Consider the following 25,504-nt stretch of genomic DNA (forward strand, 5'->3'; position numbering starts at 1 on the left):
ATCTCCACGAAGGTTTGGGGAATGCGTGAATGACCTGTCTGGAATTCCACCCCTGAGGGTAGGGCTCTTTGGGGTAATGTTTTGTTTGATAAAGATGCACTTCCCAGCTGGGGTACAAAGGACAAGAAGGGGCTCTGCATGAGGCAGAGTGTGAAGGCACTTCTCGGACACTCAGCAGAAGGTGGTATGATAAGATTGAGGGGAGCCTAGAATACACTTTCATACATTTACCCTTAACCCACAGACAGTAGGAAAGCAACTATGTATCATTAAGTACATTTCACAGCTGAGAAAACTGAGATCCAGAGAAGTGAAGCTGCCCAAAGCCACAATGCTGGTTAAAGGGACAAGAACCTAAGTCCTTCTGACATTTCCTCCTAATAGTAACTGTAGTCCCCATCTATTACATACTCTTCCTAAAGAGCTAAGCATTTTGCTTATGTGCTATCATAAGCAGTTATTCTTAACGTGAAGTTGAAGATGAGGAAAGCAAGGCTCAGAGCAGGTGGGTGGTGAGCCCCAAATCGCCCAGCAGGGGAGGAGATGCCGAGATGCCTCCCCTTCCACTGGGCCTCTGAACACCCCCATTCCCCATCACCCCCAGAGCCCTCTTTTCCTAAAGTCGATAGAAGGCTAAGTGGAAGCCATGGTCCCCGACATGGCCTTGGGGAGGAGGGGCACCGTCACCCCCACCAGCCAGCCCCTCCTGGAGATTCCATCAGGGAACTAAGAGGTCGGGGATCAGAGACACAATGCTCCCCATTCAGGTGAGCCGGGCCGCCCCAGGCCCACAGCTGCCGCTGCTGCAGGGAGATTTATGACCTGCTCTAAATGTCACCTTTTCAACTCCCCTCACTGGCTCCACCACCTTTGGACTCAGCACGGGCTGGACTGCTGGCCAAGCGTGGCTGGGGAGACGTGCCGCCGTTCACTGCCACACACGAACACTCCCAGGGAAAGGGCCTCGCTGAGCCAGGAGGGGAGGGCATGTGGGTGCCAGGCACCCCCTACCTGCAGTCTGAGATGAGCTCATCCATCAGCTGAGCCACCAGGGAGTCCACGTCCTCGGGGCTGCACTGTGCCTTCATGGCCAAGTGGACTTGCTCCAGGCCAGCTTCCTGTGGAACAGGCAGGCAAGGGTTGGACCATCCCCTGCGGGGTTGAAGGTATACACCAGACTCCCAACCCCCAGGCCCTGCCACCGAAATCTGGACCTGACGCCCTGAACCAAAGGAGAGAACAGTGAGAACAGAGAAGGCAGAGCCCAGATGCAACAGACCAAGATCTGTCTCACCTTGAGAACCTTTCAAGGCTCCCCACTCCAAACAGATCCAAATTCCCAAGCCTGGGACTCCAACCGCAGGCCTGGTCACAAGGACGTGATGCTGTGTGCAGGCTCCCACACAACTCTGCTGCATTCCACACTCCTCCCAGAGCCCCTCCAACAGGTCTGCCATCTCCCAGGTGAGGGACCATCTGAGCCCACACCAGTCCCCACCTGAAATGTTCTATCCCTCCCAAATCATCCTGCCCAAGCAGGTTCGATCCCCTCCTTCCTTCAGGAACACTCAGACCACCTCCAATAACAGAGAGTTCCCTCTCCAAACTCATGGCCCAGTCACTCCCAGGTCACATCTGTCTCCTGCTGGAGCCCCTCAGCAGCCGTCTCCTGAGCTCAGCCCTGAGCTGGGGGAGCCCTCACAGAAAACCTGTCCGGTCAAGGGCTTGCCACTCAGGCCCCTCAGGTCCCCTCCCCACCCATCGGCCTCCCTGCGCATGTGCCATTCTGATGACAGGCCTTGGGAAGAACACAGTTCCCGGCCCTCAGGGAGCATCCTGTCAGAGAATGGCCACCCCAGAAGCCTGAGTCTGGACTTGCACAGCAAGGACTCCAAGTCCTCCAGAACCTGGGTGCTGGCTGATCTCCTCCCTCCCCAAGAGCTGCCAGTCTCAGGAAGGCTGTCCACCACGCCTTCGCATAGGCCGGCATCCCTTCCCCGCCCCTCCAAGACCACCATCCTCCCCTTCCGCTCCCCTGTGCTCCTGGCTGCGCTCACCTCCGCACCCACCAACACACACCTGAGCCTCTGCAACGCCTTCCCACCACCCCACTGCTCCTGGCTTGCTCCCACAGCGCAGCCACACCTGCCTCCCCCGGGTTCCATGTCAGAAACACACAGACACAGCCCAGGGTCACCCCGAGGATCACCAGCTACCCACCCTTGGTCTATACACCTCTGTCCACTTCGTTCTCCTCCACTCTCTGGCCGAGCGCCAGGCCCCCAGGTCTCAGCATCCATGGGGAACCCCCATGGGACTCCCTGGTCACCTCCAAAGCACAATTCCCTGCCTGACCTCGTACACTGTGCTTCTCCCTGTCTTCCCAACTCCCCGGCCACCAAGTCCTTCTAGCCCCAGCCCTGCAGCTTTGTCCCTGAGGTCCCCTCCCGCCCAGGGCTTGTCACTGCTCCCAGACCACTGCCATGGCACCCTAACAGGGCTCCTGCCTCCCATCTCCTCGCTGCCTCCACAATGCCCTCCTGACGCTCCTTGGCCCTCTCCCTCCTCTGAGTGCCCATCCTTCCTCGTGGCACTCCAGGAGTGTCACCTGCACTTGGGTTTGGAACCCCTGCATGAGAGGTGTGGGTGAACCTGCACTTGCCTTCACTAGACTGACTCCTAAAGGCAGGGCAGCTCCTTGTCCAAGTCCCCCGTGTGGCTATAAAGCTCCAGCACAAACCCTGGCGTGTGGCAGGAGGCAAAGGCATCTGATGCACGAACACATGCATGCACGAATGGGTGCCAGGCTCTGCCCGTGGCTCCAGCTTGCTTCCTCTCAGCTCCTTCTCTGCACTGTCTCCTACCTCACTGGGCCCCCAGATCACTCGCACTCCCTCTCCTCCCTTCCCGCTAGCAGGACAAGATCGCCAACCCAGCAAGCCACAGTCAGGACACAAAGGACCCCAGGCGCCGTGAGAGTCTGCAGGCACAGCTATGTGTAAGTGCGTCACTCCTGGGGGCCTGGTCCACGGACACCTCTGGGGGCAGGGAGCAGCACAGGGGGTGTGCAGGGGTGAGGCAGCTTCCACTCACCAGCCGATCTGCGATCCTGAGCAGCTGGTTCTGAGCCTCAACTCTGTGGCTGATGTCCTCCCAGTAGGATGACAGTACCACCACGGGCTTCACGTTGCCCCAGGGCAAGTAATAGTAGTGGCACCCTGGAAGGACACGAAGGACCTGGTCCTGAGCCAGGAGTGCAGGGGTGGGTGGGAAGGGGCCCAAGGGCGGGACAGATTCAGACACCTGCTCCCTCCCGCTAAGAACCCCCTGGGACATACACGAACGGCCCATATTCCCCAGTGGCCAAACAGGGTGCCTGAGCTCCCTCCATCTGTTGAACGAACAGCTGGTGCTCTCATGAGGGCTCTTGAGCACATGGAAACAGAGGGATTGCTAGAAGGACCCTAGGAAACCCAACTCTCCAAAATCTCTACGCGACTCCAAATAGCCACCATGAAATCAGCTATGGCCCTAGGTCAGGATCTTTCCCGACCACAGCCTGTTTTGGCAGCCCAATCTGTGGTCCTGGCAGCAGAGACCCACCTGGAGGGGAGCGGGGAGTGGGGGGTGGCACAGGGGCGGGGGGGGGGAGGACAGAGCAGGGAGTCAGCCCAAACAGGTTTTCCTGGGCCGGGAGGGCCTTCGGGTGGGCCTCCGGCAGCTAGCTCTGCAGGAGAAGCAGGATTCCGGGTCGGGGCCCTGCTCTGTGGTCCGGGTCCCAGCCAGGCACACAGCCCCCAGCCTCACCATCAAAGACTGCCCGGCTGTACTGGGTGGTGGAAGCCAGTGGCAGGCACGTCGTGTCAAACTTGTTGCCGTAGTTCCCAATGCTGACCTCGAACTGGATGGCATCGTCCACATCCTGGAGCATGGAGGCCGAGTAGAAGGCGGCAAAGAGGGAGTACTTGCGCCTCCGGAGATACTTCTGGGGGCAGAAAGGGCAGCTGCTGGGTCACGGGAGGAGGAAGGAAGACACTGGGATGGGGAGGGGTCACATGTCTGGCAGGCCCCAGCCGTGACTGGCGCCCAATAAATCCTGGCTGGATGGATGGGTGGTGAATGGTCCAGCGAAGCAACAGTGCCCAGATTTGGTTACTAACTGAACAAACTCATTCCAGGCCTGTGTGTTTGGCCATGTTCCTCTAATAAGGTCTGCTCCTCCAAGGTCATGCTGCTCCTTAATCCAAACCAGCAACCATGGCACCGCCCGCTCCCCTCCCCGCCCCCAGGGGAAGCCTGGTCTCCTGCATCTGCCATTCAAAAGGGGCCGAAGGCTCTAAACGGCCATGCCACTGCCCAGAGCTCCCACCCCGTGCCACTCGGGGTCCCCAGCACGCCACCCAGCTCTGCGGTAGACACAAGCTGCCACGTGCGGGGGGAGGAATGTCCCCTCTGGGCATCGGGCACACGGCTGAGGACATGGCAGGCTCTCCATCACACAGCCGGGTCTGAATCGAGATGACTTTGCGATCCCTTTCATGGAAGGCAGAGAGAAAAGGGTTAACACAACCGGGTTGTGGAATGATGTGAAATAGTAATAAGAGCTAACGCTTTTTGACTGCTCGTTGCGTACAGCTTTGAATTAATGTAATTCTCACAACAATCTTAGGAGGTAAGTATACTTACTACCCCTGCTTCATTGATAAGGAAAATGCTAGAGCCGGTAAGTGGTCAAGCCAGGATTCAAACCAGCGCTTTCTGGCTAGAGTCTGAGAGCTTAACCCACCACACAGACCCCATCCAGCCACCTCCTGGGCACAAGGCTCGGCTCTCACACTTGCTGCTCTGGTACATTTGAGCCTCAGTGTCCTCATCTGTAAAACGGAGATACTAAAAGCAACCACCTCACAGGTGCTGGAAGGACTCCATGACATCAAGTGTCACTAGCAAAGCATCTGACATACGGTGAGTGATTGATAAGTGTGAGCTGTTCCTACGTTATTGTTATAAAATAGACCTCTCACTCTGCATCAAGTTCTAGGCTTGTCAAATAGTTTCATTTATTTTCTTTGAGCCTCTGAACATTCCTCAGGGAGACAGGGTAGCCATGGGGTTACTGGTATGTCACAGCCGAGGCACTAAGGCCCAGAAGGGTGAAGGCACAGACCGTGGGTGGAGCTGAGCCCTCCTCCACCATGACACTAGGAACCAGCCCCGTTTGGCTGCCACCTCCTTCACCCCTTCCAGAGCCACACCCCTCACCTCCACCCGAAGGATGTCATCCACAGGGAGGTCCTCCACCTTTTGCTCGCTGTGCTCCACCAGCTTAGTCTCCAGGGAGAGCAGAAGCCGACCTCGGTAGGCCACGCCTTCTCCCTAAGAGGGGAGGTTGGGTCACCAGGAGCAGAGGGGATGGAGGGGAGGAGAAGAAGGAAAGGGACCTGATCTGGCCCTGAAGTTGCTCCTTCCTCAGGCAACCAGGAGGGCCCTGGTCTACCCCCATCACTCTGCAGATAAGGAAACAGTGGCCCAGAGAGTTCAGGGGACATGACAAGCCACCCAGATGATCAGTATCAGACTCCAACCCAACCAGAGAAGAGATGAAACCTGACACAGATGAGACCTGGGTCCCTCAGGGGCCAGGAAAATGAGGGAGCAAGGGGGTCAGGCTGGCCCTGAAGGAGAAGCAAAGGGGAGGGGAGTGAGAAGGAAGAAGGGGCCAGGAGAGGGCCAGGCAGAAGGAGGCTTTCTCTGAGGTGGGGGCTGTCTGGCCGTGGGCCCACTCAAGCTCCATCAGCTCCAAGCTCCTTGGAGTCTGGACCAGAGCAGATGCTACCCAGGCTAGAAGGGCCCTGCACACAGGCCCGGGGATCTGGGTGTGCGGGGATGCTGGTGGGCTCACCTTGCCTGTGTTGAGTTCCGCATAGGGGTCCGGGAAGCCGGTGAACTCCCTAGGGCTGCCGTAGAGGTTGACATAGCAGGGCCCGAAGGTGGGGAGGAAGCCCAGGTGGTCGTCCACTGGGAGACACAGGTGGGGGTCAGAGGAACCAGCTCAATGGAGTCTTCTAGTGCTCAACCCAGCAGCTTCAGGCCTGAGCCCATCCCTGGCCCTCAGTTCCCTGAACACACATGGGATGCAGCGCCCACAAGTGCATAAAGAATGGTGACACTGACCATTGTCTCCCATAGGCCCCTTAATCCTCACCACTCTGCTGGGACATGGAGATGCTTATTATTTTTATTATCTCATTCTACAGATGAGAAAACTGAGGCTCAGAGATGCAAAGGAACACTTCACTACAAAGTGGCATCACCCAAAATGCTCTGACCTCAAAGCCCATGCACTTAGCCAGCATGCAAAGCTGGGGCTCAGGGCCCTCCACTGTCCTGCCCCTCTCAGGCTGCACCCTGTCCTGCATCCCCACTCCTCCTGCACAGGAGTGTGGGAGCGAACAAAGGAGGCCCCAGAGTTTGGTGACCAGAGAAGCCACCCCCCCGGGGAGCCAGGGCAGGGACCTGTTTAGATGTCCCAACCCACAAGGCAAACCCCCCACCCCCGGGCACATGTCCCCCTTACCCCCATGTCATTACGAAGTCGAGACAGATTACCTAACAGCCCTGACTCATGCCAGCATTCTGACTCCCTCCCCACATTGTGCAAAGAACCACCTTTCAGTGGAACAGGTTGGAGGAGAGTGAAAAGGAGAATCCCACCAATGATGAGGGAAGTCTTCTCTCTACATCACTTCCCTCCTTTTCAGAGGTCCTCTGTTGTTACGTCATGATTTTCCAGCCAATGGCCAAGTTTCCTAGGACAGGACTTCACTGGACATACTCTGAGAACCCCAAAAAGCCAGGGTGTCTCTTCCAGAGGAAGTCAGGGGAAGAGGCTGTTTCCAGAATGCCACAAATAGGAAGGGGGCCCACAAGCAGGAATCATCTGGGATGATCCAATCCATAGGAGCAAGGATGGGGCAAGGTAGGCACAGAATAAATGGCCTCAGCAAGGAAATGCTTGAGCCAGACCTAAGGACAGGAGCTGTGAACTCCAAGTCCCGCCGCGTGCCAAGACCCTGGGGTGATGCGGGGCGCGCAGGGACAGGGCTGGATAAATAGATACTGCCGACCAGAGCATAGGAGCGTGCCTCCCCACAGAGCCGGTCGCCCAGCCACGGTCTAGGCTCTCCCCCTAGTCCCCAGCACACACAGGGCTCTGGCATTTGGGACAGAGGTGGGAGGCCCAGGCAGAGGAAACTAACATGGGCTTTACTAATTATTTGTACTAATCATCTCCATTATGATTTACCTTGTGAACTTCAAGAGTTTTCCACTCACCCTGGCCTCCTCCTGATTCCCAAGATGCCTTGCCCAGGCCCCCACCCCACCGCTCCCTGCCTGAGAGAGTGGACTCATTTGAGCCTGAGCTGGAGCCCAGCAGGTTCAGGAAAGGGTTGGGGGGAGGGAAAGGGCAGGGAGGGGGGTGCTGGGAGGGGAATTGTCTTTAAAGCATTCCAAGCGATTTTCATATTCAACCTGCATGGAGAGGTAACAGCCAAAGGTAAGCTCAGGGACCGAGGTGGTGAATCTCAGCCCCACCTCAGGCAAATCAAAAACTTCCCAGAAACCAGCTCCCTCTCCCCTCCAGCGAAAACCCCAAGGCCCACCCCCCTTGCCATCCCTGGGGCGGGGGAAGCACATACAGTCCATGGCGGGAGAAGGCTTGGCCACACCTGCAGGCTCCTCTGAAGCGTAAAGAAATGGAAAAGGGGTTAGGATGGACATGACTGAGAGGAGGACTGGTTACGTGAACAGGCGTGTGGATGGAGAACTGGCAGACAGACAGATGGAAAGACAGACAGCCCCCGTGGGGGAAACAGATGTGGCCCGAGGCCCCACCCCCAGCCCAGGTGTGAGTTTATCACAAACAAAGTCATCACCGCGCCACCTCCCTCCCCCAGCCAGACACAGCCCTTACTGCCAGGGTGAGCCCTGAGGTCCCTCCCCACTGCTGTCTGCCTACCTATGTCTGTGCTCTGCTTGCCAATTGAAAATGGGACCTGAAACTTGACTCAGTATATTCAGATAATAACACAGAAAAGAAATTGTGCTTTTTTTTCTATATTATAGCCAAATAAGTGAGGGAAACAGATACAAAGAAAGGGTGGGAGTTGAAACAGGAACAGGTAGCGAGGCACACCCAGCACTCCACCCAACAAGCAGGTTGACACTTGGGACCAAGTTCACGGAGCAAGGGCATTTCAAGGTACAACATCTCCATCTAGTGGCTACTTTCAGGATTGCCACTGAGGACACCATGTTGCATTTTCACAACGGCAGGCACTGGGATCTGGCTTCAGGCATCTTCCACTTCAAGGGAAGCACAGTGCCAGACACTGCCCATTAGCTGAAGATTCTACACACTTGGACGTGCCCCTAAATGCTGGTAAGGGGTGTCTGGAAATGAGAGAAGCAAGGAAGGAGAAGCAAAAAATGAGAGAAGCAAGGAAGGAGATGCTCTAGCACCCTTCTGGGCTCTTGGAATCCATCCCTCACTTTTAGGCAGATCTAAAACAGCCCACAGGGAGTGGGCACCCTTCACTCTCCTTCCATGGTCCTCTCTGATTTCAGCCTCTTCCTGCATTCTGACCCTCCCTGTCTCCTCCTCCAACCAGCTGATCATTACCCAGCCTGTTGATATGGCTGGTAAAATCTTTGATTATTTTCATTCATTGGTCATCTTTATCTGCTTGTCTCCTCCCCAAAAATATATATCTATGACTATTTCCCCATAGCTCCATGACTATAATTAAGAGCCAAGAGCCAAGAGTTGAGCAAAACAGTGTGAAGGAAGACTGAGTAAGAGACACACAAGACAGAGAGTGAAGACGAGAGAGAAGGGGAACATGGAAGTCCAGATACAAGGCCAGGGCTGACCCCACTAGTGCAGAAGGCAGCAGGAGGGCAAGGTCCAGCTGCAGGGGCCCAAGCCTTGGGACCCAGCCCCACAGCTCTCAGTGGCCAGGCCTCAGCGAGGAATGCGGCTAGAGCTGCAGAAACCATAATTCATGGCCGTTTTCATATCCACAGGACTAGGTTTTCATCGGTGGGGGAGCCAGGCCTCTGGTCACAGGGGAGCTTTTAGCCACAGGGAGAGGACCGACATGGGCACAGCTGCAGTGCCGAGGAGAGTAGCAACCAGGGCCCACCGGAAGGAAACAGATTCCATTTTAAGCTCCTTCCAAATGATTACAAACAGACCTGGCCAGTTATCGCAGGCTAATGAGGCCGAGGTCACAGCTCTGACCACCATGTGCTTCCTGCAGAGGCCAACTCCGAATCCTGGCTGTAAACCGGTGCCCAGCCTAGACACAGATGTCCCCAGAACCCCACCAGCCATCTGACCAACACATGCCTCTGGGGTCCAGGAGGACCGAGTGGGTGGCTGCCGACCAGCCTACTTCCCAGGGGCGCCTCTCATGAATTCCCTCATTTCTTCATTCATCCGTCCACTCATTCAACAAACCTAATCAGGCACAGTGCTGGGCACTGAGTAAGACATGGCCCTGCTGACAGCTTTGACCAATGACTCCTAATTTGGGGGCAGGGTCACAGGTCTCCGGGGTACTGAGGATCATCTCAGGTTCTCTCCTCTGTGTCTGCAGACAGCTCATAAAGTCAAGGGCAAAGTGACTGGTGAAGCTACCTCACGCAAAGCCACCATTCAGTCCTCATCACCCTCTGTCAAAACGCAAGTGTCCTGCTGTGTTTTCCCCAAGCCCAGAGAACCAGGGCTGTAGAAGCCCCAGAACATGGAGGAATATTCCCAGTTTTGTGGCCTGAGCCAACAAACCCAACTCCCTCCCCCGGGGGAAAGCCAGAGAAGACCAGGAGCAGGCTCTCCCGGCCCGTGAGCCACACATCACAGCTCTGCAGTGTCCACAGACACCCACGTCTCCTCCTGGAGAAGCTGAGGCCATTACCTGCCATCAGCTCCACCAGCTCCCTCCCTCAGCACATCTCCCATGCTCACAGCTTGGCGGCCTGACACCAGCTGGTGCCAGGCAGGAGGAGAGGCCGAGAACTGCTGGGAAATCATCATCAATGCTCCAAAGACCAAAAAAAAAAAAACACCACACACACACACAAAAACAAAAAACTCTGGGTTTCTTAGAAAAAACTGTAGGTTACCAGTGCCATCTTTGCAGTATGATTTCCATATGTATAGAGTTATAAAAGAATCTGTGTCATTTCATGGGTCTCATGTGCCCATTACCTTTTGAAAGAACTGCAGCTTCTAAGGAAATCACTCCTTTTTAGAAAACAAAATTTTTACTAAATGCTTTGGGGTACAGGGTCCAAGGAATACTTAAGTGTGCCCAGGCAAACTTGTGGGCAGACGTGCTTAAGAGGCTACTGTTAGGTCCCGTCCTCGCTGGAAAGAAAAACAAAAACTCCTGGTTGGGCCAAATATTCTGGTGAACCAGGAGGTGGGGGAATATAGAGAAACAACTGGTTTTTACAGTTTGGTCGAGTTGGGGCTTTTGGGAGCTGTGGGAAAATAGTGTCGTGCGTTGCCCAGAGGGGCTGGATCCCCCTCATGTGAAGGAAAAATGCAAACAGTTGAAAAGAAAGTCAGAGTGACCCATCCTGAGATGGCCTTGGGACAAGTGGGAGAAGCTGAGCAGGGAGCAAGGCAAACACTACCCTGCAGCATCTCAGAAGGGGATGCATGTCAGAGGCATCATGAGGCCCGGCTCTATTTTGAGCAAGAAGTTACATTCTTGTATTGTTTCAGAGATCAAGCTATTTAACAACACATTTAAAACTGACTGGCCATCGTTGCAAGAATATTCTCCTTTATTCCCAAAACAATCTGTGGGAGAGGAGGAACCCACCTTCCAAGGCCTCCCTGAACCACACGGGGTTGCCCATGACCTGAACGCCATCTAGTGGCCAAATAAACATCTTCCTCACATTCCCATTAAAACCTTCACAGGGACCCTGAAAAAGATGCAGGCCAACATCACCAACAGTAATGAAGACTGATGGGGAGACAGGGATCTAAACTCTCCCTCCGACAGCTGATGGCAGGCACAGCTGTAGCCTCATGAAATAGTAGCCGTCGGAGAACAGTCAGAAGGGCACTTTGTGCTTCTACCAGGGTCCGCCCCTGGATTCTAAGGGTGGGGGACAGCACCAATGGGAAAACTGGAGAAGGTTCCTTCCATACCAGTTTTGATCTGCAAGGGGTCCAGAATGTCCCCTCTCCCACCCCATCCTCATGACACACTGCCTCCCACCTCAAATCTTTCTACCTGTCCATCCAAAATAGCCATTCCCAGAAATTATCTGAACAGCACCAGAGATGGGGGACTGCATCCTGGGATAATTGTTCCCAGTTGGGAGGGGGAGGGGCAGGGGCAGGAGGGGCCTTCCTTAGCAGTGCCCTATGGAAGGCAGTTTCTGTGTATTCCACCGATTAAAAGTATCAACGATGAAGTCAGAACGGCCGAGCGCAGCGAGATATTAAAGCTGAGTGAGGACACCTGGAATTCCACTGCACAATTCTGTATTTTCATGTGTGTCTCAATTTTCTATAATTAAAAGGTGGGGTTTTTTAATGTTTCAGAGGACCTAGAAGAAGGGATTGCTCAACTTCAAGAGCACGAGGTGGAGTCTTCCAGAAACTGGGCACATTCCCCTGTGCTCCAGGTAAAGATTTGTCAAGATGGATGGACAGAGAACAATGCATCTGTCTGTAGAAAGAGACCAACACCAACCACGCCTTGCTAGAGAGTGAATAAAGGAGAAAGGAAGATTCACAGAGTGCCAACCAAGATGGTGTAGCAGCATCTGCACGATTCCAGAGAACATTTACCTGAAAGTCTCAGGAAGTGATTTGGAATTCTCAACAGAGTGAAAGAAGACATAACTTTTGTGGAACAAAGTAAAACTTCTGGGAGAGAACAGACAAGAAAGAAAATGGAAATATCAAAGGAATGACAGAGGGAAAAGAAGGCAGGACGAGAAACTAAAAATGCAAGGGCCAATTTTAAACCACATGGAAAGCAGGCAGGAGAACTAGTACAGGGGAAAAAATCAGATTAGTGATGCAGAAAGCCAATAATAATGATACTACACAGCAAACATTACTTTACTTTAGGGTTTCATGCGTACCAGACACTCTAAGAATGTTACATTTAAAATCTCACTGGATCTTTACAACAACCTTATGAGGCCAGGACTAGTGAGAGGAGAGAAGTGACTCACTCAGCTACAAAAAAGCAGAATTGGGACCCAAGCTGCCTGCTTCCAGAGCTCCTCTTATCCCTACCCCACCCTGCCTTCAGCTGCTCATGTTCCCATGTTGGAATAAATTATTCCTCAACTCAGATTTAAAGAATTCTCCATGTCTCAAAATTCAATGAAAAGAGTCCCGCCCCTAGATACATCAGAGTAATTTAACCATAAGGAAAAAAAAAATGCATTCCTACAAGCAGCATCTAGTTAGAAAAAGGTAGACTACCTACAAAGAAAATCAAATCTGCTTTCGGAAAGTGCACCTACATAAATTCAAAATAGACTAAATATTTAAATGTAAAGAAAATTAAAAAGAGAGTTAAATATAACCCTGGGGTTTGCTGAAGGCCAAAAGCATGACCTATATAGAGAGCAGAAACCATATCATTGTTTAGATAAGAGATTTTGAAAATAAGCACAAGAAGTTAATTAGAAAGTCTTAAAAGGAAACAACAAAATAAGTTGAAAAGAGTTAAAGATAAGAGTAAAAAGATGACAGAACAAAAAATAAGAAAAGAAAAAATTAGAAAATTAAGAAAAAAATATTAGAATTGATAAATAAATCCAAAAGTTGATTCTTTGAAAAGTCCAACAAAGTGTGTATGTGTGGCGGCGCTTGTAACAAGGCTAATCAAGAAAAAAAAGAAAGAAAAGTCAAACACATATCATTAAAAATAAGAAATGGGGAAAATACCACAGGTAGAGAGAATTGTTTAAATTATAAAAGACAGCTCTCTACAACAACTATGTAAATAAATTAGAGGAGCTCAGCATAGTGAATACTCTTCTAGGAAGATATAAATTATTAAAAGTGACTATCATAAAAGTAACAAACTAAAAATAACAGTGATCACAGGAGAAACTGAAAAGTTTTTAAAGAGTTAGTGCTATACCCACTAAAAAGGGCACCCAGCCCATCTGGTTTTATGGGTGAATTCTTTCAAACCCTCAAAAGACTATGTTCTTATGTTATATAAACTGCTCCAGATGTTAGAAAAGACTTTAAATCTTTCCAATTAATTTTACAGAGCCAGCATTACCCAGATACCAAAACCTAAGAAACAGCAACCAGACATACCAATTAAAGATAATAGAAAATCAAGAAACAGGCCCAAGAACATATTTAGGAATTCAGTAGGGGATAAAGGTGGCATTTCAAAATATAGGGGAAAGATTATTCAATATACACTGTTGGTGTTATTCACAAAGAACAACTGTGAATAAAGTAATATTAGATCCTTGCCTTATTGGCTAAGGAAAAGGTTAACAGATTTGGCTACATAAAAATTTTAAATTTCTATACACCAAATTCTATTAAATGGTAAAATAAAACAGACAAGAATTATTTACCACTTACATGACGGGGGAAAGTTAATATCCATATATATATACAGAACTCTTACAAAACAATGAGAAAAAGACAAACATGATCAGAAATATGGGCCAAGACAATGAACAGGCAATTTATAACAGAATAAATATAAAGTATATAAACATATAATATGTAAATATAAATTAATTATTAAAGTATTTTTTAAATTGCATTCATCAACTTTAGCAGCTACTAATGAAATGAAAATTAAGGCAACAATGAAATTCACCCATCAAATTAACAAAGTTCTTTTTAATATTATTTTACCCTGTGTTGGTGAAGGTACAGCAAAAGAAGCTCATGTGAGTCACCAGAGTGTACATTAGTCCAATCTTTTCAAAGGGCGATTTTGATATATACAAGTCGCTTTAAAATATACAAATCCTTTGATACAGCAATTCTACTTCTAAGTATTCATTCCAAAAAAAATCATGAATTGCATAAAGATTCAGCTACAAAAATATTCCTTAAAAGTTTGTTCTTTATAATGTAGAAAAATTAGAAAGCACCCAAGTATTCATCATTAACTGGTTAACGTGGATTATGGTACATTCACACAATGGAATATGTGTAGTCATTTAAAATTATATTGTAGAAGAATATTTAATAACATGAATAAAATCTGTTGTATTGCCGAGGGACAAAAAGCAATTTCCAAAACAATTGTTTCAGAATACTTTTAAAGATTTTTTTTTTTTTTATTTGATAGAGAGAGAATGAGAGAGAGCAAGCACATGAGAGGGGGGAGGGTCAGAGGGAGAAGCAGACTCCCCGCCGAGCAGGGAGCCCGATGCGGGACTCGATCCAGGGACTCCAGGATCATGACCTGAGCTGAAGGCAGTCGCTTAACCGACTGAGCCACCCAGGCGCCCCCAGAATACTTTTTAATGCACACACATGTGTATGTGTACATATACATACATACACACGAAGAACTCCCAGAATATTACTCATCAGCTCTTGTCTGGGGGGGTAAGCAGATGAGGAATTTTTATGGGTAAGTTTTATATTCTTCTTCAGTATCTTTAAAGTTTTACAAAATGGTCATGGCCTCCTTTTTAACTGACCAATGAAAGCTATTTCAAAATAGAAGTTGCTGGAGCTCAGTCCACCATGGCACAGAACCTGGTACGGCCACTGATGTTATCCGCAGGACTGAATGATCCTCTCTATACCAGTCAGCGGTGTATACCCCCAGCCAAGGTGTAGAGAATCCGAAATGTCTGTAAGCCCATTTTTCAAATTGGCCATAGCCCTTCTTCACGGAAAATGGGCTGCGATGGCCTTATAATTAATATTCCCTTTTCTGAACTCTCAAAACTAGGGATGTAAGACAGGTAGGGGTGCGTCAGGGGAGAGCACGGCGGGGGGGAACCAGAGGACAGAACAAAGGGAGAACTTACCTTCTATTTCTCCTCCAGGGGCAGAGATTTTTGACATACTCAGGTGGGTGGTGGCCACGATGTCATTGTGGGTGAGGCGGTCCCTAGAATAAGGGGGCAAAGGGGGCCTGAACACAGGAGAAGGACTGCAGGCCACAGCCCACTCAGGGAGGAGAGGGCCTCAGTTATACATCTTTAGGGGTGCCAGTCTTCACACTGGGTATGTTACTGAGGGAAGAAGAGACTGGAAAGAAAGCATTGCCCAAGACTCCTCTGGAGGGAACTCGTCCATCTGGCCAACCACCAGCAACCCATCAGCCAACCAACACTGGGCTGCCAGCCTGGATGTCTGGGGAGACATCGGCAGGTTGAAAGGAAAGAGGCCAGAGGCAGGAGGCCGGGTGAGAGAACAGGAGGCTGCTCAGAGAGCCAGACTCCCAGACCCATGCAGAGCCAAGTTCCAGAACCTCAAGAAATATCCAGACCAGGAGAAAACCAGGCAACCGGGAAGAAACTATGTCTAAGGCCACAGTCTTAAATTAGCTTATATTAGCTAATGCACAATTACGCCTTGTATCTGACTTTATATGAGACGAAGCACTTGTAACCTCCTTTATCTCAAGGGACCCTCTCAGGAGCCTTGAGGAATGGCTACTTTTATTAACCTCTCCATTCCACAGATGAGCAAGTTGAGGCTCAGAAATGGAAGGTCCTTGCCCAAGGCAGAGCCAGAACTGAAACTCTGGTGTCCTGACTCCTGGTCCAGTGCTCCTGCCATGGCACATGCTGTTCCTGTATACGACACGGGGGCCTGTCCCTGTCAGGCTTCCCAGGAGGAAGGCTTCTCCCCTCCCCAACCAGCATAGGGGACTGTGGGTAGGAGTTCGAGCAGCCCGACTCTCATGGATGAGCCCATTAGCCAACAGTGTCCCACGCAGCCCCTCCCTCCGAGTCAATAATACAGAGAACAGCTGGCATTTATTGAGCGCCTACTGAAAGCCAAGCGATGTGCTCAGATCATCACATGAATTAGCTCTAAGCCTCCCTCGGCCCTATGAGGCAGGCACTACCATTAGCCTCATTTCAGATGATGAGATGGCAAAACCAGGGTTTGAGTCAGCTACGCCCGACACGGGAAACAGGGCTTCAGTCACTGCTTCCTGTCAGGCTAGTGCAAGAGTTCTCAATCCAGCGATTTCGGCCCCCAGGGACTTTTGGCAATGTCTGGAGACAGTTTTGAATGGGGGTGGGGGGCAGTTGAGAGATGCCACGGTTGCTGTGCTAAACATCCTACAATGCACAGGACAGTCTCCCCCAGCAAAGAATTCTCTGGCCCAAAATATCATAGGGCTAAGCCGAGAAACGCTGGACTGGGCCAGACCCATCTCCTTCCTTGAAATTTCCCCAGCTCCATCTTCCTCGGAGCCCTGTAGGCTCTCTGTCCCTCCTGTGAGTACCTTGGTCACAGGCATGCTTCGGGCGACAACGCACCCAAGCCCCATTGTGAAAGACACACTTGGGCAAGGTTGCTTTGTTTTCCTCTTCAATCCTATACCCATTAGATGCCTGATCTCTGCCGCTTCCTCCCTTCCTCTCTGTACTTCCCAGGGAGGTGATTAAGCTCTGATTTTAAAGTGTTTCATCGGGGCAGGGACTAACTAGGAAGAGTGCATTGTCAGCAGAGATTTTCATCCATTTTCCTGATGAATGATGTTAAGAAGCTCTGGAAAATAAAAATTTCCTGAAACACTCAACAGTGAGCTCATCAACACCAGATAACTGGCAGCTGACGGCACTGGGAAGCTCCCTTCACGACCCACCCCCGGAAAAGAGTGGCACTTGGAGAAGAATGGGACTTCTCACCTCTGGTCTCATCTGAACCCTGTGAGAAAGGCAAGAAAAAGGGAGGAGAGAGATTCTGTTTGCATGAGGGTGGGAGTAGCTTTTTGGGTTTCTGTTTCTTAACAAAAAAGCAAATATTAAAGAATCGAAGGGAAGATTAAGTTACAGGGAAAAGGCCATGTGGACCATATCGTGTTTCCAGGATTCAGGTAATAACAAAAGTTTATCTGAGTTTTCTGGGCGGGGGGGCAGCACTTTTCTGGATGGGCACTTGCAGCAACAGAACGCTTTTTTGGCCAAGAGTTGGGTTTGGGGGCTTGGGGTTGCTTTTGGAAAATGCAGCAAGTCTGAAAATAGACTCACAATAAAAATGCCACTTCAACCCAAACCAGAGAGGCAACCACCAGATTCCGTAATGTGTTCGGATTGTACAGTATGTTCATGCCTTTGACACAGCTCACACGGCCCCGGGCAAGGCCCAGCCGCCACACGCAAGGCAGCCAGCCCCGTGTGCACGTGAGCACCCAGGAGCCCACACGCACGGACACAGACCCGCCGACAGCCCATCAGCCCCCATCCACACGGCGCACTCAGGGGTACACACACCCCGAGAGCTGAGATGCAGAGGGGGTTCTGGGGACGCAGGCTCTCCCCCAGCCCACTGGCCCACGGAACATACCTGCGGTCAGGGCCCTAGAGGCCTCTCCCTCCTGGCCCTCCTGGCTGCAGCTTTCCTCTCTAATTCCCACAATCTGTTTTCTCTCGGCCTGGGGAGCTGGCGCGCACTTTAATGGCTCTGTGGCCTGGGGGTTTTCCCTGGTCTCTCATTACCCTCCTGGCTGGGGGTGCCATGGCCAGAGACCAAAGGAGAACACGCTGGGAACCGCAAGGCCAAGACTTTTTGGGGGCAGAGAAAGGACAACTCTCTTTTTGGAAAGCCTGATGTATGGAAGGTCCTAGAGCTCATGCGTGGGAGCCCTAACAGCCCTCCAGGTGTGAGAGAGATCACACACCTTAACGTAGTGGGAAGCGGACAGCCCAGCGGTGAAGAGCACAGGCTCTGGGAGCAGCAGGCTTGGGTTCGATCCTGGCCTCAGCTGCTTCCCAGTTGTCCCTTCAGACAGATCACTCCCTCATCTATAAAGTAGCCAGGAGTCGAGCTGAGGATCACATGACATCATGCATGTGAAATACTTGCCGGGCACGGGGCCTGGCACACAGTAGGTGCTCAGCAAGTGTTAGAGCACTTTTCTAAGATGTCCATGTGGCTCTTGCCCTCACCTGTTCCAAGCCTGCAGTGGTCCCACACCATTTCATGCTAGCAACACAAGGGGCGGGCGGTGTGGGGGGATCACAGCCCATTCTCCCAGAAGCTCTACTCCTTCCAGCTTCTTTGCCTTTGCTTATGATCCTCTCCTCACTGGAGTGGCCTCACCCTGGACTTATCAAAACCCCACCTCCTCCAGGAAGCCTTCCTGGCACCCCCCGCCCTAAGGTATCTCAGGTACCCAGCTGGAGGCCCTCCTGTGCCTTGGAGCAGGGCTGTGAGTAAGCTTCCCAAGAACGGCCCACGCCCTCTCCTTCTCTGGCCTCCCAGCAGAGGATACTCCCTCACCTGAAACAGACTCTCCCACTATATGCTCTGAACTGAGGATAACTGAAGAACCCAGTGACCCCTGAAGATAGCCGCCTCCAAAGACTCGGAGACTCAGCACTCACCAGTCCATGACGCGAATCCTCATTTTTTCACACATGGAGGGAAACTGAAGAGGGAAGAGAGACATGTTGGGGTAGGGTCTTTTCAAAGAAGGGGAAGCCCAGGAAATGGGCAGGATGCTGGGGAGGCCAGGAGCCCAGGGCCTCCTGGAATGGGCCCGAGGGGGCAAGGCTCACCATGGCAGGCAGCGTGATGCTCTGGTTCCACTGAGGGTTGGCTGTCTTCTCCAGGATCTTGCTGCAGAGCTAGAAGACACAAGGGACAGGTGGACAGGAGTGGACTATGGACTCCCTTGAGGACCACCTCACCAGCTGGAGGCTGTTCTCTGCCATGTTGGCCACCCTTCAGGCTGGGCAGAAGAGCCTGGGGGCCTTGAAGGCTCGGACACAGGGGATTGCAGAGACAAAGGTCAATGGTAAATCAGACCCAGAGCTGGAGGGTATGGGGTGGGGTAGCAAGGGAGTGGGGGGGGGGGCGCGGATAGACTGCCTGAATTCCACAGCCCTTCTACGCTTATCTCCTACCTCTGGCTGGAAATCCTCCCCCCTCACCTCCCATATGGACATAACTTTATTGTGGGGGCCCTGAGTCCAGACTGGCTTTCCCAGGGGTCCTACAGCCTGAGGCACTAACCTCTACCAGTCAGCCCAGACCACCTGCCCCTTTGGAAGACTGTGAGCCCTAGGAGATTAGAGGTGGGGGGAGGAGAAAGGGAAATGGTAGCGGGAGGGCCAGGGCTTGGGGGCCAGCCACCAGCATCTGAGAATGAGAGGAGAATTCAGTGAATATACAAACCCCATAAACCACAGTCTGCCTCAGATCAGCCCTGCTCTTAAGACTGGGCTTTCCACAATCAAGAAACCCAGCAGAGGTGGAAACTAGATCTAAACCAGTGGCTTGTGTGCCCTACCTATGCTTGGAACCATGCCCCTTAGCCAGCTCCAGGGCATCTTGTACCCTCACACAGGAACTGCAGGTAAAGACTCTATTTCAGATTCATAGATGGTAGGTTTGCACGTCCTGCAGGCTTTTTCAGAGCATGTACTATGAGTCCTGCATTGTGCTCAGCATTTATGTGCATTATCTCATTTAATGAGCATCTGATCAGGGGCTTCAGTTACTCCATCAAATGAGGTTGCAGCCTCCATGGGGGGCCAGGACTTTGTCTCCATCCCTGATCCACCCAATGCCAGCCCCTGTCCCCACCCTTCACCTCCCTGCGAGAAGAGCCCAGGCAAAGGCTGGGGGCAAGGAAGGATGCCAGGATTTGCTCCTTGTGCCAGCAAAGAAAGGAGTAAGGACAGAAGAGAGGGACAATGGGCAGAGAGTGAATGAAAATTCAAAGGGTTGAAGGCACATAAAAAGATGCTCAACCTCCCTCATAAGAAAAGAAACACAAATAAAACGAAGATACCATTTCTCACCCATCAGATTCATAAAATTCTCTAAAATCTGACAGCCCTCTGCTGGCAAGACTAGAGCGAAACTGCATGCTCATATTTTGCTGGTGGGAGAAAAAAATAGCTCGACCCTCCAGACGGCAACTGGCCACTATCTCTCCAAATTGCAAATGCAAAAACCCTTTGACCCACCAGTTCCACCTCTAGACGTTTATCCTACAGAAATACTCTCATATGTGCAGAATGACATGTAACAAGGTTATTCACTGCAGCGTGGCTTGAACTATCAAGGATATGGAACAACCCACGTGTCCACCAATGGAGGACAGATTGAATAAATGATGGTCCAGCCACACAATGCAGCTCTAAAAAGAATGAGGACTGCTCTAGGATAGGAAACAGTTTCCAAGTTATATTATTAATTGAAGTCCTGGGGTGTAATGTACACATGATGACTATATGGTAGAGTATGTATGGTATATTTGGAAGCTGTTAAGACAGTAGCTCCTAGTTCTCATCACAAGGAAAAAACATTTTTCTTCCTTTTTTTATCTATATGAGATGATGAATGTTAACTAAACTTATAATCATTTGGCAATCTGTAAGTCAAGTCATCATGCTGTACCTCAAAAACTTATTTCAAAGGCTGCTCAATAACCTATGAAAATATGGGCCTATAAAAACAGTTTACCAAACTGAAGAGGTACAGTTGATTCTTGATGGTAGTTACACATTCTATAAATCACCAAGAACACTGAATTCCTGAATATTAAACCATTGCTCTGGGGAGATTTCAGGTTTAGGTTCCTACCAGTCTCTGTCACAACATTTTCATCAACTAATCAATACATAACCTTGTGTCATGTGTGTTTCTATTCAAGGATATCTTATTTAATATATACTGTTGATTCATTAACACTGAACTCTCGGTTAGCAGCACTATAACTCATGCCTGAATGAAGCTTATCTAACATATCTTCTCCTAAGGCACATCCCAGCCTTTTTGCACATAGAAACACCAGACAGCCCTTTGGCACCCTCTAGGGGGGCATTTTGAACAGCAATATCACATAAAAAGCACCAAAATGTGACGAACATGACACCAGGTAGACCAAGAAAAGGACGCTTCTTTACAGGATGACAACTGGAACAAAAAGGCAGACTCACGCTGTTCCAACTCAGTGGCAACGTGTGTCAGTCATTCCGCACAGTCCGCAAATCATCATGAAAGCCCCATGGGCATTAATTTTAGGATTACAAATAAATTTTAGCGAGTAGGTGAATTTGCAAATATGGAATCCACGAATAATGAAAACCAACTTAATCTGAATCTAATTTTTTTTCCAGTAGGGGAGAAGGGAGGGTTGGGAATGAAAGCAGCAGAGAGAAAAACATACTACTAAGAAATATACACAAATGTTAACAGTGGTTATCTCCAGAGTGATGTGGGGTACAGAAATATGGTTAGTTTTTTTTTATTTTCCTTGATTTTCTCTTTTTTCTATTTTTTTAATAATTAATAGGTTTCCTTCTTGCATTCAGAAAGAAAGTTGTTTCAAAGTCTCTCACCCTGCTCCCCAAGTACCTCTCCTTTCCTTCTCACCAAGGTGGGTGGGTGGGTGTGTGTTTAATCAGGTATGGTTCACATCTTGGATAATAGTGCCACCAAGTGTCCATGGGAGGAAGTGCAATGAGGGCCAGGCTAGCGTGGATGGGAACACAGAGGATAAAACCCCAGGACTCCAGATTAGGTTATAATGAGAAAAAGTGACACGCGGGCAGGCTGAGGGAAAGGGACAGGCAGAATGAGACAGGCAGTAAGAGTAGCTGGAGGAGAGAGAGGGTGACACAAAGATCCGGGGACCATCAGGGAAGTCCAACAGGCTGAAGCTTTCAGAAGGGAAAGTAGGGGGGTGTAGCTTCTTGCAGAAGCCCAGTCACCAATCAGCTTTATATAGTCCTTTGCTTTGGCCAGGTCCCCTGACTCCATCACCTCCCACAGACATTTTGACCTACCTAGAAAAACCCCTGGGGCCAGCCAAGGGCATCTCAGAACAGAAGACCTTGGGAGATCAAGGTGCCTTCAAGGACCCAGGAGCAGCCAGGAGCGCTGGAGCTCTGAGACTCGGCTTCCAGAAAAGCCATTAAATTTGAAGGCAGGTCCATGTTGGTTCTCCCCACCATCAAAGCACCCTACCATTTTGGGGAATGTGAAACAAAAAATGAAAACAATCTTGAGACATGACTTTCCCTACCTGTCAAATTGGGAAATTAATCCCAATCTTTGGAAGAAGTGTCCCATAAGCCTGTCCAGCCACACCTTCCCACGTCCTTCTTGCCTTCATTCCTTCTGTTACAATCCCTCCTGAGGCTAGATACGGGGCACCAGACCCCAAGCCCAAGCCCAAACCAACACTGCACTTGGGTAAGGACCTCACATGTGGGTGAGGACCTGCACTTGGGTGAGGACCCACAGTGAGCATTTACACCTCAATGTGAGAGAGTTTAAGATCCAAGTTACCTCTACCACATACATTTTCACTGAGACCCTGCATTAGGCTTGGGAGGGAGGAGCCAGCTTGAAGGGGCTCCCAATGGCCAATGTCAGGACAGTTCATACATCCAACACAGTAATGACTGATTTTTTAACACACAGAATTAATAAAAAGTATTGAGTTCCATAGTAATAGTCAAAGGCACTAAGGGAGAGGAAAGCTCTTCTTTCCAGAAAAACACCAACTTATGAAGACAGAAGGAATGATAATGAGAAAATCACCACTTTGCAATCCCAAGTAAATGACTTATTCAGGCAAGGAGGTCAATGGCTGCATAGATCATTAGGTAAAAAGTTGCTGATATACACGCAGTGTATATAACAGGATATACACACAGTGCCAAGATATCACCCACAGATGACTTGCAAAGTACAAAAGGGAGCATGTAGTTTGACCAGAGAGAGATCTGGAGACACCATCTTAAGCAAATGATCAGATAGTCATCACCAGTGATGGGACAATCTCACTCTGTTTCCTGTTGTGATGCAATATGGCGCACACAACATCACCTATGACACATTCTTGCTGAAATACTGAATCTGAAGGGAATCTAATCTCGAGAACTAATTTCCAGTTTATAGGAAATGCGGGGGCCAGAGAAGCAAGGTAAACAACACCAGAAGGAAACAACCCAACAAATCCAGAACGTGGACAAATGGTCTGGGCTCTTCAAAAGTCAAGGGGTGAGAATAATTGTTGGGGTGGGTGGGGAAGGTCAGGAGGGGCTGTTACAGAAGAGACTAAAGAGGCATAAGGACCAAATGCACAGCATGAATTCTAGTTGGGTCTTAGATCAGCACAAAATTAAGCCATCTCCAAAGGACATTTGGGGGATAATCAGAGAAAATTTATATGAGCCAGAATCTGCTAACATTAGGGAATGACTGTTAATCGCATAGATGTGATAATGTTACTGTAGTTACAAAGAATTTTCTTCTTCTTGGGATCTGTGCTGAAGCCTTTAGGAATAAAGTCTGCAACTAGGTTTCAAACGATTCAGGCAGGAAAAAAAAGTATCTATATACAGAAAGTAAATGCAATAAAACGTTAGCAGTTGCACTTCATCTAAGTGGAGGTCATTCCAGTGGGTGGGGTGTTCATTGAAAAACTCCTCTAACTTTTCTTGATATTTTAAAATATTCAAAATGAAGAGTCACAAAAAATGTCTATTATCTATACATAGGGGAAAAACTGGAAAGAATGGCACCAAAAAACAAACTTGGTATGATGCATTATGGGTAATTTTATTTACTTTTTTCTGTAATTTTCAAAATGGATTAGTAAACATGTTCATCAGTAATAAAAGAAGCAAAAAAAAAACAAAAGGTGGGGAGTGAGTCTGGGCATCAGAGAGGACACCCCGCTCTCCCCCACCCCACCCCACCCCCACCTCAGGGCCTGCCTCTGTTGGTGGGATGGGCTGGTAGACGCCCCTCCTTTTCAAAATGAATCTAAGAAAAGATTAGGTGAAAGGAAAATTGCAAAGTGCTATATGAATGGGAACCCACACCACCTCCATCACACCCTCAGCTTTTAGTGTTTATTGCAAATTTTTAAAACTTCTCTCCAATTGTCCTGTAACACCTGTGGGGGAGCGAAGGGGGAGCCGGCCTGGGGCGCCCACCCTCCAGCCACCCAGCTCAGATTCTCAGCCCTTCTGCCCTGACCAGTTCCAATTTTCCTGTCAACCTCCAAGCCATCTGACTCAACTCTCTCAGCCCTGGTTCTGTGGCAGGTGGCACTCTCCGCAAGGTTGGCACAACCTCAGAGGGCCCTGATCCCACCTTTGGCAACTCCCTGCGGTCAGACACATCTCAGAGGCACCCCCGGGGGGGTTCTGGGAGGGGCGGGAAGAGCAGGAGGCAGTCTGCGCCCACCTGATGTCATTTTCCCACCATTTCCACCACAGTCTCTGCTTTGAGGTTATGGACTAACTAAGACGGGGTTCTTGCCCACAAGTCGGAGAAACAGATGCTAACAAGTACCGGAATGGAATGGAAAACCGGCTAAAAGAGGGCCTAGGGCACGGTGGAGCGACGAGAACTGCACTAGTGCCTCAGACCCGCGGGGGGAGGCAAGCCGGACGCCGACCGATGCTGGACTTTTCGGGGAGGGGGCAGGAAGGGCACAGGCACGGGCAAAGGCCGGAGGGGTGACCGCGAAGGGAAGGAAGAGGCAGGGCAGACGAGAGGACACAGGGCCGCCCTGTGAGCTGTGCAGTTTGTACGCACACAGGGGTGCGGGGAGGGAGCCCCCGCGGCTGAAACCCCGCCCAACCCAGCGCTCCAAGCCGGGGCTGCAGAGCTGCGTGTTCCCGGCAGGGGGCGCCATTTTCTCACTCGCACAAATTCGGTAAGAGCTGACTTCGGCCGGATTATGCGGTTTGAACTTCATGGTACAGAGTTGTTTTAGGCTAATTATTCTGGGGCCTTTTATGGGGACAACCCAGAGAAGAGAATGAACCCAAGGCTGCTGTGTGGTCTTGGGAAGAGATGACAGTGGGCGGAGGGGAGGGGAGGCCTTGAGACATGTTTGAAATCAAAAGCAGGGGTGGCATGTTTGATGTAAGGAGGTCAAAAGAGTGGGAAGAATCGAGGCAGGCCCACGTTTTCTGCCTTTGACTGTGGCACCTGGTTAGGATGGAGGCTCCTGGAAGTGGGGCAGGTGGGGCAGATGAGTCTTCTACAGGACCCAAGGGACAGCAGACAGAGATGTGCGGAGGCGGGGGGAGGTCTGGGGCTGAAGGGGGTTCGGAGTGAAACAGTTGTGGGAGTCCTCTGCGGAGAGGTAAGGCTGAAGCCTGAAGCCAAGGAGAGCCTGTTGGGCAGGCAGAGGAGGCTGGGGAGGGCCTGCCTGCCTGGGGGGCTGGAGGGAGGGGGCCCACAGAAGCCACAGCAACAGCCCTCCCTCTGGGCAGAAAGGCGGGCTGCAAGGAA

At 50.5% G+C, this 25,504-nt stretch overlaps 1 protein-coding gene across 14 annotated transcripts in view; it reads right to left on the bottom strand.

The window, feature by feature from the left end:
* Positions 1 to 25,504, bottom strand: part of DYSF (dysferlin) — a 205,145-nt gene that overhangs the window by 118,051 nt on the left and 61,590 nt on the right. For 8 of the 14 annotated variants that reach the window (XM_035001319.1, XM_035001332.1, XM_035001328.1 and 5 more), the window contains 8 exons: positions 18,790 to 18,858; positions 18,616 to 18,659; positions 15,076 to 15,158; positions 5,903 to 6,018; positions 5,263 to 5,376; positions 3,808 to 3,985; positions 3,094 to 3,218; positions 1,012 to 1,118 (listed from right to left, as the gene is read on the bottom strand). In XM_035001319.1, coding sequence (XP_034857210.1) covers positions 1,012 to 1,118; positions 3,094 to 3,218; positions 3,808 to 3,985; positions 5,263 to 5,376; positions 5,903 to 6,018; positions 15,076 to 15,158; positions 18,616 to 18,659; positions 18,790 to 18,858 — 836 coding nt within the window. Of the gene's footprint in view, positions 1 to 1,011; positions 1,119 to 3,093; positions 3,219 to 3,807; positions 3,986 to 5,262; positions 5,377 to 5,902; positions 6,019 to 7,700; positions 7,743 to 15,075; positions 15,159 to 18,615; positions 18,660 to 18,789; positions 18,859 to 25,504 lie in introns of all 14 variants that reach the window. The other 6 variants (XM_035001323.1, XM_035001321.1, XM_035001330.1 and 3 more) reach the window with 1 other exon arrangement.

Source organism: Mirounga leonina, unplaced genomic scaffold, assembly GCF_011800145.1.
Source record: "Mirounga leonina isolate KUSES-001 unplaced genomic scaffold, KU_Mleo_1.0 Mir_125, whole genome shotgun sequence".
NCBI classification, from domain to species: domain Eukaryota; kingdom Metazoa; phylum Chordata; class Mammalia; order Carnivora; family Phocidae; genus Mirounga; species Mirounga leonina.